This window comes from Desmodus rotundus, chromosome 8 (genome assembly GCF_022682495.2).
Source record: "Desmodus rotundus isolate HL8 chromosome 8, HLdesRot8A.1, whole genome shotgun sequence".
In the NCBI taxonomy this organism is placed as follows: Eukaryota; Metazoa; Chordata; class Mammalia; order Chiroptera; family Phyllostomidae; genus Desmodus; species Desmodus rotundus.
In genome coordinates, this window is record NC_071394.1 from 4,187,569 (window position 1) to 4,202,210 (window position 14,642).

The window sequence follows — 14,642 nt, forward strand, 5'->3', positions numbered from 1 at the left end:
CACCTGACATCCTGCTGTGAAACCCAGGGACACGGGTGCCCTCTGAGAAACACACGGCGAAGGAAAAGGAAATGGAGTGAAACCAGCGGAGCCCTCGGTGTGCGACCGGGGCGCTCATCAAGCCTCTCTGCACCTGCTTCCTGAAGAGCAACCCCGGGGCAGTCCCTGCCTTCAAGGTTAGAATTAAGGCCAGAGGGCGTGTGTGTGTAGATGCAGATTCACCCCCCTGCCCCGCCTCCCCCACATATTCATCCTAATGCAACCAGCACGCAGCAGCAGAGGGCCAAGCCACCAGCACGGGACTCTCACACGTCATGCTTCGGCCTGGGCCTGTCCCCCCCTTTCTCCCCTTTCAACTGACAGTTCACGTGGTCACTGCCACCCTCCTCCCTTTTTATTTTTTACTGCAGGGCCCTGACTGAGCCTTAGAGCACGTATCTGCAGGTTCCCACTGTGCCTGGGCTGGCGTCTCTGCTTCCGGCCCTGTCCACCCAGCACCGTGGGGCAGCGTGTGTGGTCGAGAGCACACTCGCCGTCTCGTCTGCGCGGACGGCCTCCTTCACAGCAGCAGGGCCGAAAGGAGCCAAGAGGCTGAAGGACCAAGCCGGGTGCAGTGTGCGTGGCAAACATTTTACAAGGCGTGGTTAAACACTCTTCACTCCGGCCAATCCTCAGCCCCTTTTAACGTCCAAAAGTGCCAACCCTGATACAACTCAGCAGTATCTTCCAAATGGTGGTTTTACTGCCGTTTAAATGGTTACGACTTAAGTTAAACAGCAGGTCATTTCCAAAGTGAAAATCCCCAACTTTTTCCAGACTGTGACAGGTCAGCTCTCAAGAAGACAGTACTGGGTGTATCAGGGGAAAGCCACCAGCAGACACGGCCGTGAAGTACAGACAGGGCTGGGGCAACAGGGGTCCCTGTCTCGCTGCTTTCCGTGGCACCGGCATTGAGGACACATCCCAAGTGTCCGTCCCCGCAGCTCCGACAGCTTCCGCCAGGCTGCTTATTGGGATGAAGGGGCTTTGGTACAGTTCAGTCACAAAAACAAGTCAATGACTTTGTATTCCGAAAACATTTTCTCAGCTAGATCGTGGTTTGCAGAGTCAGACGGAGGCCCCAGTCTAGTTCTTTTCAGCTGTGCCTTCTGGAGAAAGTGGCTGGACACCTCAGTCCTTGAGTGCTGTGCCTGAGAGACTGAGCCTGCAGGTCCGCTAGGAAAGCACGAGATAACACATACAAAGGACACAGACAGCCGAGCGCTAGACTTAATAGATGCTCCAAACTGGCAGCTATTATTTCTCATTTCTTTCCTCCAGTCACTGCTAAGTGTTCTCACGAAAATCACAGTGATTTTGGAGGACAAAATGAAACGCGTTCTTGAAGTGCCGTCAAACCACACGGTGCTGCGGGGAATTAGCGTGTCGGCGCTAAAGCCGCCAAGAAACCAGTGTTCTTACCCCACCCCCTCCACGCCGTTCGCTCGGAGGGCTATCAGCACCTGTTTGAAACCCTCTTGTTCCACTTTCTTTACGATCACTGAAGGGACCAAACGTTTCTTGGGAGAGATTAGGACTATTCAGAACCACAGACCCAACTCCCGTGAATTCTGTAAATAAAAACTGCACGCCAGGGGTGCACGCAGTGACCTGAGAAACCAACGGAGTGGAGTGGTCACTGCGGCCACCCTCACTCACGTGCCTTCTCGCAGCTACTCTCCCGTGGGACGGGAGCCCCTGAAATCCACCCTCTGCGGCCAATTTCCAGAATCCGACACAGTATCGTATAAGCTACAGTCACCGTGCTGCCACTGCCATTGTTACCAGGGTTACAAACAAGGCAGCAAGTGAAAATGAATCCCTTAGCTTAGACTAAAATGAATCCATTTCCAAAGGTTTTCCTGGAGCAAAACCCATGGCTTCTGTGAAGGCTCAAGGCCTATCCAGGGAGGGGCAGGTCCCTGAGGTCGGGGTTGTTTATCACCTGCTCTTTCTTATTCAGGAGAGCTAGTCAGGGGCTGTGCATCCACAGGAAGTCACCAGTAGCTATTTTGAGCCCACGGATACTGGAACTATTGCGACACTGTAGAGAGCGGCCTTATTCCTCTGCACGGTGACTGCGGGCAGCTTGCTACTCATAACACGTGTGAAGCCGTAGGAACAACACTGTTCTGCACAACAGTATCAGCGCTCTCAGGATCGGCACAGAAATCCCCGGGGGAATGTAGGGGAACCCCGAGTTCTCTAGCACTCTGCAGGGGCTCTCATTTTAATGCAGATATTTGACAGCTGGGGGTGGGGCAGATCCTAATCTGTAAAGCCTCCTGAGAGAAACTGTTGCGTCTGCAGCAAACCCCCACGCCATCATCTCTGCGAGGAGCCCTGCTCACAGCGGGTGCCACACCTGGGGCCAGCCCACCACCTGCTGTCCTGTTCTACCTGCCTTCACTGGGCCGCAGCAGCTCACCTTCTAAGCCCAGGATGACAAGTACGGACGCTGATCATCCACATGGGGAGAAGCCCCCACCGGGTACCGCCACTCAGCCTCCCTGTGAATCCTTTCCCCACACAGTCCTTCCAGGTGTACTGGTACCTGCTTCTGGTGGCCATGCCCCCAGAGAGAGGGCTATTCAGTCCATCTGGAGCTGCAGAGGGAGGGCAGGAACCAGGGTCCCAGGCACAGACTCTCTCCCGTAAGTTGCCTCACTGAGTTACCTCGCCAAGCAGGCCTTGTGGACAGCCCGCCTCCCTCCACCTGCTTCTTGGGGACTGTGGGCTCTCCTGCCTCCTTCAGCCTCCAGGTTGCCTCTATGGCACCAACTCAGGTGAGGCTGACCAGGGAAAGAGAACTTGCTGGAAGTCACAGACTCAGCAAGTGTTAAAGTTGGGATTGGAGCCCAGGTCTGCCAGATGCGTGACCACCACACAGGTCACCAGCATGTCTGATGACCCGTGCCCCCAGGAAAGCCGTCCCTGGGCCGGTAGCTGTAACGGCGTGTGGGTAACGTGTGTCCTGTAGCGTCGACAGGCCCCATCTCACACACGGAACAGAACATCCGAAGAGACACTTTAAAGCAGGAGTAGGAGTTGGCATTCCCCGAGTCCCTTTCTGCAGCTGGGGAGCTGACCAGCTGGCCCCTGAGGGCCCCAACCACTGACTCTGCCCCATGCAAGGTGCTGGCCACACAGCCCGGGGCTTTACCTCTGAGCTCCCAAGAGAAATCTGCAATTTAAAGTTTCCTAGTGACCACGTGGGGAAAGAGGAAAAAGAAGCAGGTGGAATCCATCCGAACAAGACACGGATTTTACATTCTTTGGGACGTGGCATGTGGCTCACACTTGCAGCGCATCTCGACTTGGACTGGCCACGAAGGCCACACGCTGGTGGCCACTGCGGTGGACAGAGCAGCCTGACCTTCTGCTCGGGCCAAAGAACACTTTCACAATAGCTTAGTCGTCTAAAAGGAGACCACACAAAGAATTCTGCAGCGAGAGTGAACCAAGTAACCAGAACAGGGAACGTACTTCCAAATATTGGATTGAGAGAACTGCTGACCTCATGAAACTCACAAGACAGAGCCCGAGCTGTGAGAACCAGGAACTTCAGCCTGCAGAACAGCGGTCCCCATGGTGTTACGTATCTGTTACTAAGTGACACCATGTCTGTTCGCTCTCCTAGAGGGGTGGCGGTGAATGTTCTTTGCAGGAAGGAGCTCATGTGAAACTAGAACCACCAGGCCCTTCGTCTCACCCATCCTGGCCTGCAGTGTTAACACGCAGAATCAGTGGTGTCCTCAGGGCTGACTGAGGAACTTGGGGTCTGATGGGGCAACACTTCCAGCTCAGATGGGGGCATATTCCTGAGGGGCTCGGAAGCATCATGAAGGATTCGAGTTGGGAACTCTGTGGATGGGACACACCACCAGGAGGTAGTTCTGGCAACGGAAATCAAAGCGTAACACGAGGAGAGCTGCAAGGCAGAGGACAAAACAGAATGCCCTGGGCCACGTGGACTTGAACCACTGCCTGCTGGCTGTGTGGGTCTGCATAAGAGACTTAGGCTCTCGGAGCGTGCGCACCAGGGACTGGCACGCTTAGACCAGGGTTTTGCGGTAGGCCAGGGCCTGCCTGCTCAGAGGGAAGGGAGGATTTCCGTGACGTCCTTGGAATGTACCAAGCATGGAGTAAACGCTCGCTCGGGTAACCGGAGGCAACGGTGACCGGGATTTCCTCGTTAATACCTACTTTGACCCTGGAGGTGATGCAAATGGTTGCTCTCCTGAGTTACACTAGAAACTTCTAATTCTGAGACATACGGTGGCATGCTTAAACCAATAGTGTGGGCATCTTATGGACTGAATTGTGGGCCCCCGCCCCTGAGAACCTATGTTATAGCCCTAACCCCCAGCACCTCGAAATGTGACCACATCTGGGGACAGGGCCTTCAAAGACGTGACGAAGTTAAAATGAGGCCTCCCGTGGGGTCTAGTCCAAACTGTCTGGGGGACTATAAGAAAATTTTTTAATTCTCACCCGAGGACATTTTTTCATTGCTTTGAGTGAGAGAGAGAGAGAGAAAGACAGAGAGAGAGACAGAGAGAGACAGAGAGAGAGAGAGAGAGAGAAAGAGAGAGAGAGAGAGAGAGAGAGAGAGAGACAGACAGACAGACAGACATAGATCAGCTGCCTTCTCGTATGTGCCCTGACTGGGGATCGAACCTGCGACCTTTTAGTCTATGGGGCTACACTCGCAACAACCGAGCCACAGCCACCAGGGCAGAAGAGAAATTTGGGTGGAGAGAGAGACAGCAGAGGTGCACACACAGAGAGCCCAGGGAAGGCCGCCACCTGGAAGTCATGGCGAGAGGCCTTGTGAGAAACCAGACGTGCCACACCTTGGTCTTGGACTTCCAGCCTCTAAACTGTGAGAAGATAAAGTTCTGTTGCTTGAGTCTGTGGCACTGTGGTAGGGCAACTCCAGCAAACTAACCCAGTGTGTAACCCACTCCTCCCTCCCTCCCGTGACGGAGCGGCTCCATCTGGTCTACAGCAAGCACCTGCCTGCTGAGGATGGCCACCTGCCGTCAGGCAGGCGGGGCCAAGTCTGGCTCCTCCACTGGGGTGCCGCACGGTCCTCGGCAAGTTACCTGATATCTGTGAGTCCCAGTTTTTCTTCAAAAGGACTGACGTCTACTTCACAGCTTAGGAGGTTAGGAGGATGAAATGAATATTCAGAACACCTAACAGCGCTTCCTGCTCTGCCGAGGCGCACGGTTCTCACACCAGCCCGGTACCCCCCAGGGAAGATGGGTACAGGCACTGGAAAGCTCACTTCAAACGTGAAGGCTGGGTGTCGCGTCTCCTCGGGGCAGTCGTCCCCGACATGCAAAGGGCTTATCCTAAGTAGTGCACTAGCCTGGATGGACTCGGCTGCCCCCAGGCTCACCATCTGTCCATCCGACCCCGAGACTGTCACCTAATTATGTCTCTGAATCCAAGTCTAAAGGCCCCATTCCCCTGCACACAGTCTTTGCTGGTCCCCTTGTGCTGTCACAGGAGCAAGCCTCGGTCACCAAGGAGGGGATGTGCGGCTGGTCCCTCCCTCTCACAGCCATCCCAGCGTCTGCGCTGCACAGCGAGGTGACGAGGTGACGCAGACGAACAGGCTCCCTGTTCTGCCTCTGGGCCTGGCTCCTCCTGCCCGTGAAATGCACCGCCCTGTCTGCCCCCTGCTGACGCCTGCTCATTCTTCACGGGCTCAGCGAAATCCCCCCAGGTTTCCCAACCACACTTAGCACTGGCTTCTTAGGGAAATGCTGAATTTTCCCGCAGACCTCTCATGCGGTCACGGCACCACACTGCTATTTGTCTCCTTCCAGTCTGTGAGCTTTCCAAGGGGACAGTCTCTAGTTCAACGATCTTCCCACTCGAAGCGCTGAGCTCAGTGCCCAGTGCACAGGGGAGGTTCAGTAACTGCTGGCCACATGCATGGCCACAGGAGTGAGTGCTTGTGATCAAGGACACTCGTCACGTGTCCTCGCAGCTTAGAGCGGAAGGGCTGTGTCAGGTCCCCAGTCTGGGCTTACGTTCGGGTTTGTCCTTCACTCCTCTGAGCCTCGGTTCCATCATGTGACAGATGGAGACACATCGGCTCCGTGTGTGATTTTTTTTTTTTTTTTTGGCAAAGTCCTTCATTTTCCGGTCTGCACCCCTTTCCTTGATCGTCCAGCCCCACACTCTTTGTGAAGTGCTGGACGCTTCAGGGAGGTCCTGTAAGTAAGGCCCTGTCTGGAGGCCACCAGAGCCGGGCTGTGGGGGTCGGGCCAGCAACTCTGGGACGCAAACACGGCGCAGGAGGCTGCACTACACAGACCGGCGGATGGCATCGGACGGGTTCCTGGCTGTTACAGGCAATACAAGGAAACACCCCGGCAAGAGCAGAAACAAAATACACTGCGAAACCCCCATCGACCTCAGGATCGAGTGAACAAGGCAAACAAACACCTATCTGTTCAAACCCTGCCTGGTACCCGTCCGAGTTCAAGAGCGAATCAATGCTTCATCAGAGTAACCACAGAGTCCATAGTTTTAACGCTCCATAAAGCCCGTATTTTGTTTTGTGTCTGTCTATACTTATTCTCCACTGAGAATTTTAAATATGAGGCAAGAGGTTTCTAGGCATTTAGGGAAACATTCTGAATGGAATAGTAGTGATTTCAAACATCACTGAGCATCAACATATACTACCAGAGGAGGAGCCTATATAGCTGTTTTGCCTCTGATAACGTTTATTTCTGAATAAAAACTTCTGTAGAGAATGAACGCAAACTAACTCGTTATTAATGGGAATCTGAAGTTGTTAGAAAACAGACACCCATCTGCTACGAAACGGAAATGTTCAAAACCTTTGGCGCTTTCTTCCCCAGGCACGGACCACGCTGGTGTGCACACACTTCCAGGGTGAGTTGGGGCCTGAAGGCGTGAATGATGGGACTTTGCAGACATGTTCCTCCCCAGAACACACTGACTGCTAAGCCCGTAGAGTGAATGAATGGAACTTCGACCTGTGGTGTTTCCCGAGCCTCACTGCTCGATCCCCACAGGGACTGCAGGGGAGGAAAGCATGCTGGCTGGTGGGAAGTCAAAGCGAACACAAAGGGAAGCAGGCCGGCCGGCCACTGGCGACCTGTCCCCGGAGGGCACACAGTCGGAATTGCGGTCCAGTGACGCAGACGGGCTCTTACCTCTGGGCGGGGGTGCTGTAGCTGTTGTCGTAGGAATCGTAACTCTGGTCGTCGTAAGTGGCGCCGTATCCGTCATCGTAGTCCTACAACAGAACAGGACAAGCACAGACACGTTGAGAGCAGCTCTGGAAAGAATGAGGCATCCTGCTCCTAGTGAACCCTTGTTAACTCCGCCAGCATTGAACTTCGCATCTAAGTACACCGAAGAAAGCACGAGAGTGACGTCAATGAAAAATGCCTAAGAATCTCCAGAAGCAAAAAGAAACTTGCAGAAGCAGCCAGAACCAACATTGTCACAATTCTCGAAATGGACCACAGTTTGCAGAGACCTAGGGAGTAATATTATTATTATTTTTTAAATGGCCCAGTCTTGGTCTTGTGATGTTTTAACTTGTCCTAGCCCCACCCCTCACTGCTGGCTCTGTGGGCACCTTGAACTCCAACAGCCACAATCACTGTGGGAACCAGTGGGCTGGAGGCCACTGCAGGGGGCAGAGCCCACGAAAATCCCCTTTTCTCTGGGCGCATCTGAAGATAATAGTCAGAGGCAATTACGTAAAATTTCTGCTGCCCGAGATGGAGAAAAACTCGAGCAAACGGCTAACAAGAAAAAGCGGGGGAATGAGCTGTCAATCTGGGCTTCAAAAAGCTCTGACATAGTCCGGGGAATCTAAAAGACCGTGCGCAAGCACCGTGTCAGGTGCTTGCCCAGGAGACCTGAGTAGGCCCTGAGCGCTCTCCCTGAGCTGCCCTTGGGGTTCTGAATAAGAAAGACAGACAAAGCTAAGGCGGACTTAATTGTAAGTTGACTGGTTGAGCAGTGAGGACATGCTCCCACCAGCACCCTTGGCAAAGACTAGGGACTTAGTTTCCAAGCATTCAGCAAAATCTCTGTCCAGTCATTAGCTGACCACTAAGGCAACACAGGGGAGACACTTCAGTGACAACCCGTGACAAATACAGACGTTATAATACTTGTTTGAAATGGTCACTAGACCAAAATAAAAACAAAAAAGAAATCCAGTGGGAGTAGGAGAATTTGATTTCCAGTTGACACATTATCAGAATGTCCGGTTTTAAACAAACAAAGATGGGACATGCAAAGAAAAATGAAGGTATGATCCATACACAAGGAAATACATAAACAGTAACAACGGCCCCCAAGGAGGCTGAGCCGTCGGACTTACTAGGCAAGACTTTCAATCAGTTGTTTGAAACACAGGGTCCGGCAGAAGTAACGCTTGCTTGAGTGTGGTTGGTAGGGTAACAACATGGATGTACTAGTTTGTAGTTTTAATTTGAACACTTCCCCCAAAACGTTATATGGTGCGCTTGGGTGTGATACTATGTTACAGAATTACATGCTTATGATTTTGTAATAAACATGGGCCTTATTTGTGCTAGACCCTGTACAGTCAAGGAACTAAAGGATAACCTGTTTCTAAAGAGCTAAAAACAATTATGAGAACCATGCCTCACCAAAGAGAAAATATTAATATAAATAGAGGATATGCAATTTTTGAAAATTCAAAGAAATTCTAGAATTGAAAAGTATAACAGCAGACCCTGAAGATTCACCATAGGGTTCGACAGCAGACATGAGACATGACTAGACAGAGGAACGCACCAGTGAACCTGAAGACAAATCAATTGAGATGATCCACCCTGAGGGAGGGGGGAAACTTGCAGAGAACACACAGGGTCTCAGAGACCTGGAGGCCACCATCAAACAGGGACATATGTGTAAGGAGCTACCCAGAAGGTGAAGAGAGAAAGGAGTAGAAAGATTATTTGAGGAAATAATGGCTTAAAACATCCCAAATTTGATTTAAAAAAAAACCTTTATTCTACATGTCCACGAAGCTCCACCAGTCCAAGTAAGATAAACTCAAAAAGGCCCTCACCTAGACACATCATCCTCAAAACACTGGAAGAAAAGGAGAGAAAAGTCAGCACGAGAGAAGCCACTTTCCATGTGCAAGAGATCCACAGTAAGACCCAAAGCGGACTTCTCCAGAGAAACTCTGGGGCCAGAAGACACTGAGATTCTCACTGCCAAGTACCAAAATAAAAAGGCTGTCGACTAAGAATTCTATACCCAGCAAAACTATCCCTCAAAAAAGATGGAAAAATTCAGATATTTCCAGCTGAACGAAAACTGAGAGAATACAGAAACAGAAGGTAAGCCCCACAGGAACTATGAACAGGAGCTCTTCAGGCAAGTGACGGGGGTTACACAGCAACCTGGACCTGCATTGGAAACAACACTGGTACAGAGAGCTACTTAGTAAACAGAAAAGGCGGGAGAAATGCATTTGCTGTTGTAATTTGTTCCTCCTATTTTATTTAAAAGACAACCGCGTAAAGAAATCATTTTAAACCCGTGCTGATACGCACTCCATGTATAAGGCTCTACTTTGTCCTGAGAGTAGCACCACAAAGGTGGGGGTGAGCACAGACCTACAGAGAAGCAAAATTCTTGCGTACTGTTGACATTAAGTTGGTATAAATCTGAAAAAGACTAATATGAGCTAATGTGTAAACTGCAAGCAGCAGGACAGGTGAAGGAAATAAAATATATTTTAAAAACTAGAAAAAGAAATGACAATAGAATTAGAGTGATGCAGTAAAAATATCTATTTAACAGAAAAGGAGGTAGAGTAAGGTATAAAAAAGACACAGGACATACAGAAAGCGTAGCAAAATGGCAGGTGTAAATCCTATCTTATCAGTAATTACACTAAATAGCAATGGATTAGAAACCAAATGTAAAGGCAGGAATTGGCACCTTGTTAAAAAACATGCTACCACATGCTGTCTGCAACAGGCACACTCCCGATTCAAACTGCGCTGGAAGAAAGCGGGTGGACGGAAAGATGCCGTGGGAACACCACCCAGAAGACAAGTACATAAGCTCCACCAGGGTCAGACACAATCAGCTTACAGACAGAAGTCGATACCAGAGACAGAAGGGCAGTTATTTACAGAGATACCGTGATACAGGGGTCGATCTGGCAAGAAGATAGAGCAGGGGTACCGATGTAGGGGTGCGTCTCCACCATAAACGCTGATAACTCCAGCTCGGCCTGCAGGAAACAGACACTGAGAGAACTGCGGGGGAAAGACGACCCAACAACACTAGATGAGAAGTTCACTGCCACACCTTCAGTGACAAAGAAATGAAAAAAATCGGAGAAGAAACAGAAGAGCTGAACGATACCACTCTCCCAAATTACAACTAGAGACATGCACAGAACATGCTACCCCACAAGAGTGGGAACACACAATCGTTTCAACTACACTTGGAACACTCTCAGTGACACGTGGAGAATTCCCCAGAACAGACCACACATCTTTCCATTCAAAATGCACTACAAAGCTAAGGGGTCAAAACAGACCCACAAACCAGAATTGAAAGAATAGAAATACCCCTTACATTTGTGTAAGTATCTTGAAGGGATGAAACATTATACACAGTCATACGAATACGATCCAGCAAAATGCCTGACATGTACTGAGGCAACCCGATGGCAGGTGGGATGGCCATTTTCGTAACTGGTGTGTAGTAAATGGCTATGCACAAAGAAGAGTGAAGTTGGACTGTTACCTCACACACACGCGGAAATAACACAAAACGCAGCATGTGTGCGGAACCCGCCCCACACCTCACTTCCGCGTTTCTGGGGACAAACTACTACGTGACTTTGCATGTATCAGTATCTAATTAATATTTAAATGAGCCCAGAACTAACATTGAAACATCTCAGGACACAAGTATTACCAATGCTAATGAATTTAATGATTACCACCGACCTCCTGAAGCAGAGAAATGTGGCCATGGGGGAAGAGGAAGGAGGTGGTGTTAAATGGGGTTCTGTAATTTACTACCGACGATTTCAGGCGGGCTCATTCGCTTATTGGAATCTGATCCTTTACCTGTAAAATGTGAATCCTGGTTTGTACCTGGAAGGGATGAGAAATTACCATATTTTGCCGTGTATAATGCACTTTTTGTGCCCACATTTTTTAGGGAAAAATAAGGATGTGAGTTATACACGGCCAGTACTAACTCTGTATCTACCTTCGATGTGTAAATATCATAAATTTGTTACCAGTGCATAAAATTTCTTGTACCATAATATGTTTAAAAATAAATGTTAAAGCCTTTATAATACAAAAAATAAGTACCTAAATGTAAATAAATAAATAACTGAATTAAAAATTAAAACAAAAGATGTTTTTCCTAAAAGCAAAGGCCAAAAACATGGATGCGCATTATACACGGGAGCACATTATACACGGCAAAATCCAGTATGTACACGTGTGTATGTATTCCAGCGAGATGACTGTTGTGTGTGTGAGCTTTGGGAAGGGCAGCTTACACTGTTCACCATTAAAGCATGGCCCACACGGGCTCTCGCCTAGACTTTGGAGATGGCACAGCTCAGAATGAAGAGCATCAGAAGCCACCGCATCAACAAGTACGAGCCCATGACTGACTTTGAAAGGGATTACCTTATTTTCTTCTACCTTATTTTACCTTATTACCTTATTTTCTACTAATACTTAGTAGATGCTTTTAATGTTAGACCTCAGTGTAGTAGAATTAGGAAAACACGGACATGTAACCAGGAAGGCATGCGGTCATGTCTTCAAAAACAAGTATTGATACGAAGGATTGGTGCCACCTTTGCGGGGTAAGGCTTATATAATTTGTACATAATCACCTAGATTTGTGACTGTCTTTGCACAAAAGGGAAACTGAGTATTTGTTGAAGAGCAGTACGTCCAGTACTCTGGACACGAGACAGAGCAAAATACGAAATGAGGACGCATCAACAGGGGCAGAGGTTGAATGAGAGCCGAGAAGACAGGGCACATGTATGAGCCCCCGTGTCCCTCATCGTGACTACGGTGGTTACTAATGTGGCTCCGATCTGCCAATGGCCAATGCAAGGTCACAAAAAGCTGGCCAAGTCACAAATAAAAAACAGCCAAAAAAATTGAAATGGTTTTAGTTATAAAGTAAGTAGCACAATGCAGATGTTGCTAATAATTTTGGCAAATTAATAAACTGAAAGAAGCTGCTGTTCCTAATGAAAGGAGTAATCATTAAATTAAAAAACAAAAACAAAAACATGCTTCACTGAGCACCTGTGTGGTGTCTGGCCCCCTGCCGGACTCGGGGATGGGAAAGAAGTGTCACAGCCTAGGATGGGTGCCGAGGAGGCCAAGTGGGAGGGACAACAGGTAACTGCAGAAGCAGAAAACACGCCCGATGCCATGGCAAAGGGGAGGGGGGGCACAGAAGTGACCGATGGGGACAGGAAAGGAAAAGGAAATTTCCCAGCAGCCTCGATGACAGATCTTAGTTTCACCAGCAGAGAAAAGCAAAGGGTGCTGGGAAAGTTCATCAGAATGAAAACTAGGCAGAATGAACAGCAGGTGCCAACAATGGAGTGCAGACTCACGAGACCCCCTGTTCCCACAGGGATGCAAACGGCTCCTGTGGGTGCACGGGAGGGTGCCAACCAGGGGTTGTGGGGGGGGCGGCAATGAGACTGAGAAACCTGGGCCCAGACCTGGAACTACCAAGGTGAGCAGTGCGGGTTCAGACCCTGAGCGGCACAGCCCCTTTGAGATGTGGCTGCAGTGTCTGGGGACAGCAGGGGTGGCCCTGGAGGTCCAGGCATGCCACATGGTCACTGCACTGGGCAGTTTCAGCAAAATGCAGAGCTCACGCCTTCGTCAGCAACAAGCTGGTAGCTTAAAAGGAATATGGCTTCACCAAGTGAAGAATCCTGTTTCTATGCTTATTTAGAGGCTCAAAATTAGAAACGACCGGCACTTTCTTAAATAACGAGAAGGTCAAGTACTGTACTATTTTAACCCTCAGTGACGCTGTTCATCCCTTACTCACTCTGCGAACAACTTATCTGAATTTTCCAATTGGGCAGGTCACTGAATTACTGACCTCCGTATTTTCGCATGAAAGGGTTTAAAAGAGTAAACACAAGCTTTCTTTCCCGATGACCTCACAGCTGATCTGACTGGGGAGGGTGCGGCCCCTCCCATCCCGAGGGTTATTCATTCACTGAGCAACACCTGAAAAATACAGGGAAGCACATAAACAAGTGTGAATGGGGAAGAGGAGGAAAGGCTGGGTGTGACGGCAACTAAACGTGGGGGTTTTCAGAGGACACTCTGCTGATCCTCTGCTGTATTTCAGGAGCCGAGGTCGTTGGCTGAGGGCCATGGTGGGGGCGGGGGCGGGGTGACCAGTCAGGGACTGGGTGGGCGGTGCAGACGAAGGGCCGAGGTGGCAGGAGGCCCGGCCCCCCAGGCGTCTGTCACTGAGCACTGGGGGTCTGAGCATCAGCCCCCCCTCTGCTCCCCAATGCCCTACTCTCCCCGTGTTCCCGGCCATGGTCCCGTGCTGTTCTTATTTATGTAATGGCGTTGTGAGCTTCCTCTTCAGATCCTTCTGCGGCTGGAGGAGAAATTCTAGAATATTGAAGGCGGGATCTGTCACCCGTGACGTGTCACTGAGTGGAATCCCCATCCCCGTGTGGCAGGGGTTGCAGTGGGTCGGTTCAATCCCCCAGCGGAGCTTGGTGGCAGCTCCGCCCCAGCGTGCCAGGGCCTAGGGTGCAGAGCTCCGTCCCTGTCCTTGGTGCTGACGTGGTGACCGGTCTCCTTTATGCTTGAAATCTTTGGGGAAGTTCTCCCATTCCCAGGAGGACATTGCCCTTTGTGACCTGGCCCCGGTCTGCACGTCAGCCTCATTCTCTGCCATGCAGACCATGCCCCACTTTCCTGTCACAGAGAGTCAGGGCAGCGCCTCCATGGGCCCTGAGGAACCACGCACCAGGTGGCTGGACCAAACACCTCCAGGGCAGAAGCTCGCTCGCCCCACTCACCCGCCTCCAATAGGCTGCCCAGGGTTTGCCGGCCTGGTCTGCAGCCTGCACAGCTGTTACTCAGGTGAGCCCGAGCGAGGGGCCGGGCGGCACACTTTGTCGGTTCTGCACGCCTACTGAGCTTCCTCTGGCAGAAGCTCCACAGCACCCCGTGCGTTACTCTGCGGGAAGTCCGGTCCCCTCGGTGCAGCAGGGCCAGCACCTGGGAGGGGGGCAGGGTGGAGCACGCTCCCTAGTGAGGCCCAAGGGGACCTTCTGTCCACAGTCCACGCCTCCGCTCCACCAGCCACAGTCATTGCACATGGCCAGTACATCTCTACCGTTTATCTCCCAGTTCTCCGTCACAGCCGCCCCTGGCTCTCCATTCCCCATGGACTCCACTGACAGTCCCTTGGAAGTTCTCTACCAGACTCATGTGACCTTCCAACTCCACTCACCACCCTCGGATTCCTGCTCCAAGCCTTCCTGCAGAACTTCC

At 50.7% G+C, this 14,642-nt stretch overlaps 1 protein-coding gene across 12 annotated transcripts in view; it reads right to left on the reverse strand.

The window, feature by feature from the left end:
- KHDRBS3 (KH RNA binding domain containing, signal transduction associated 3) overlaps window positions 1–14,642 on the reverse strand; it is a 120,694-nt gene that overhangs the window by 17,001 nt on the left and 89,051 nt on the right. For all 12 annotated transcript variants that reach the window (XR_002975885.3, XM_045181478.2, XM_045181481.2 and 9 more), the window contains one exon: window positions 7,245–7,327. Coding sequence is in view for 11 of the 12 variants with exons in the window: in XM_045181478.2 (XP_045037413.2) it covers window positions 7,245–7,327 (83 nt within the window). In the remaining variant the exon portion in view is untranslated. The remainder of the gene's footprint in view (window positions 1–7,244; window positions 7,328–14,642) is intronic.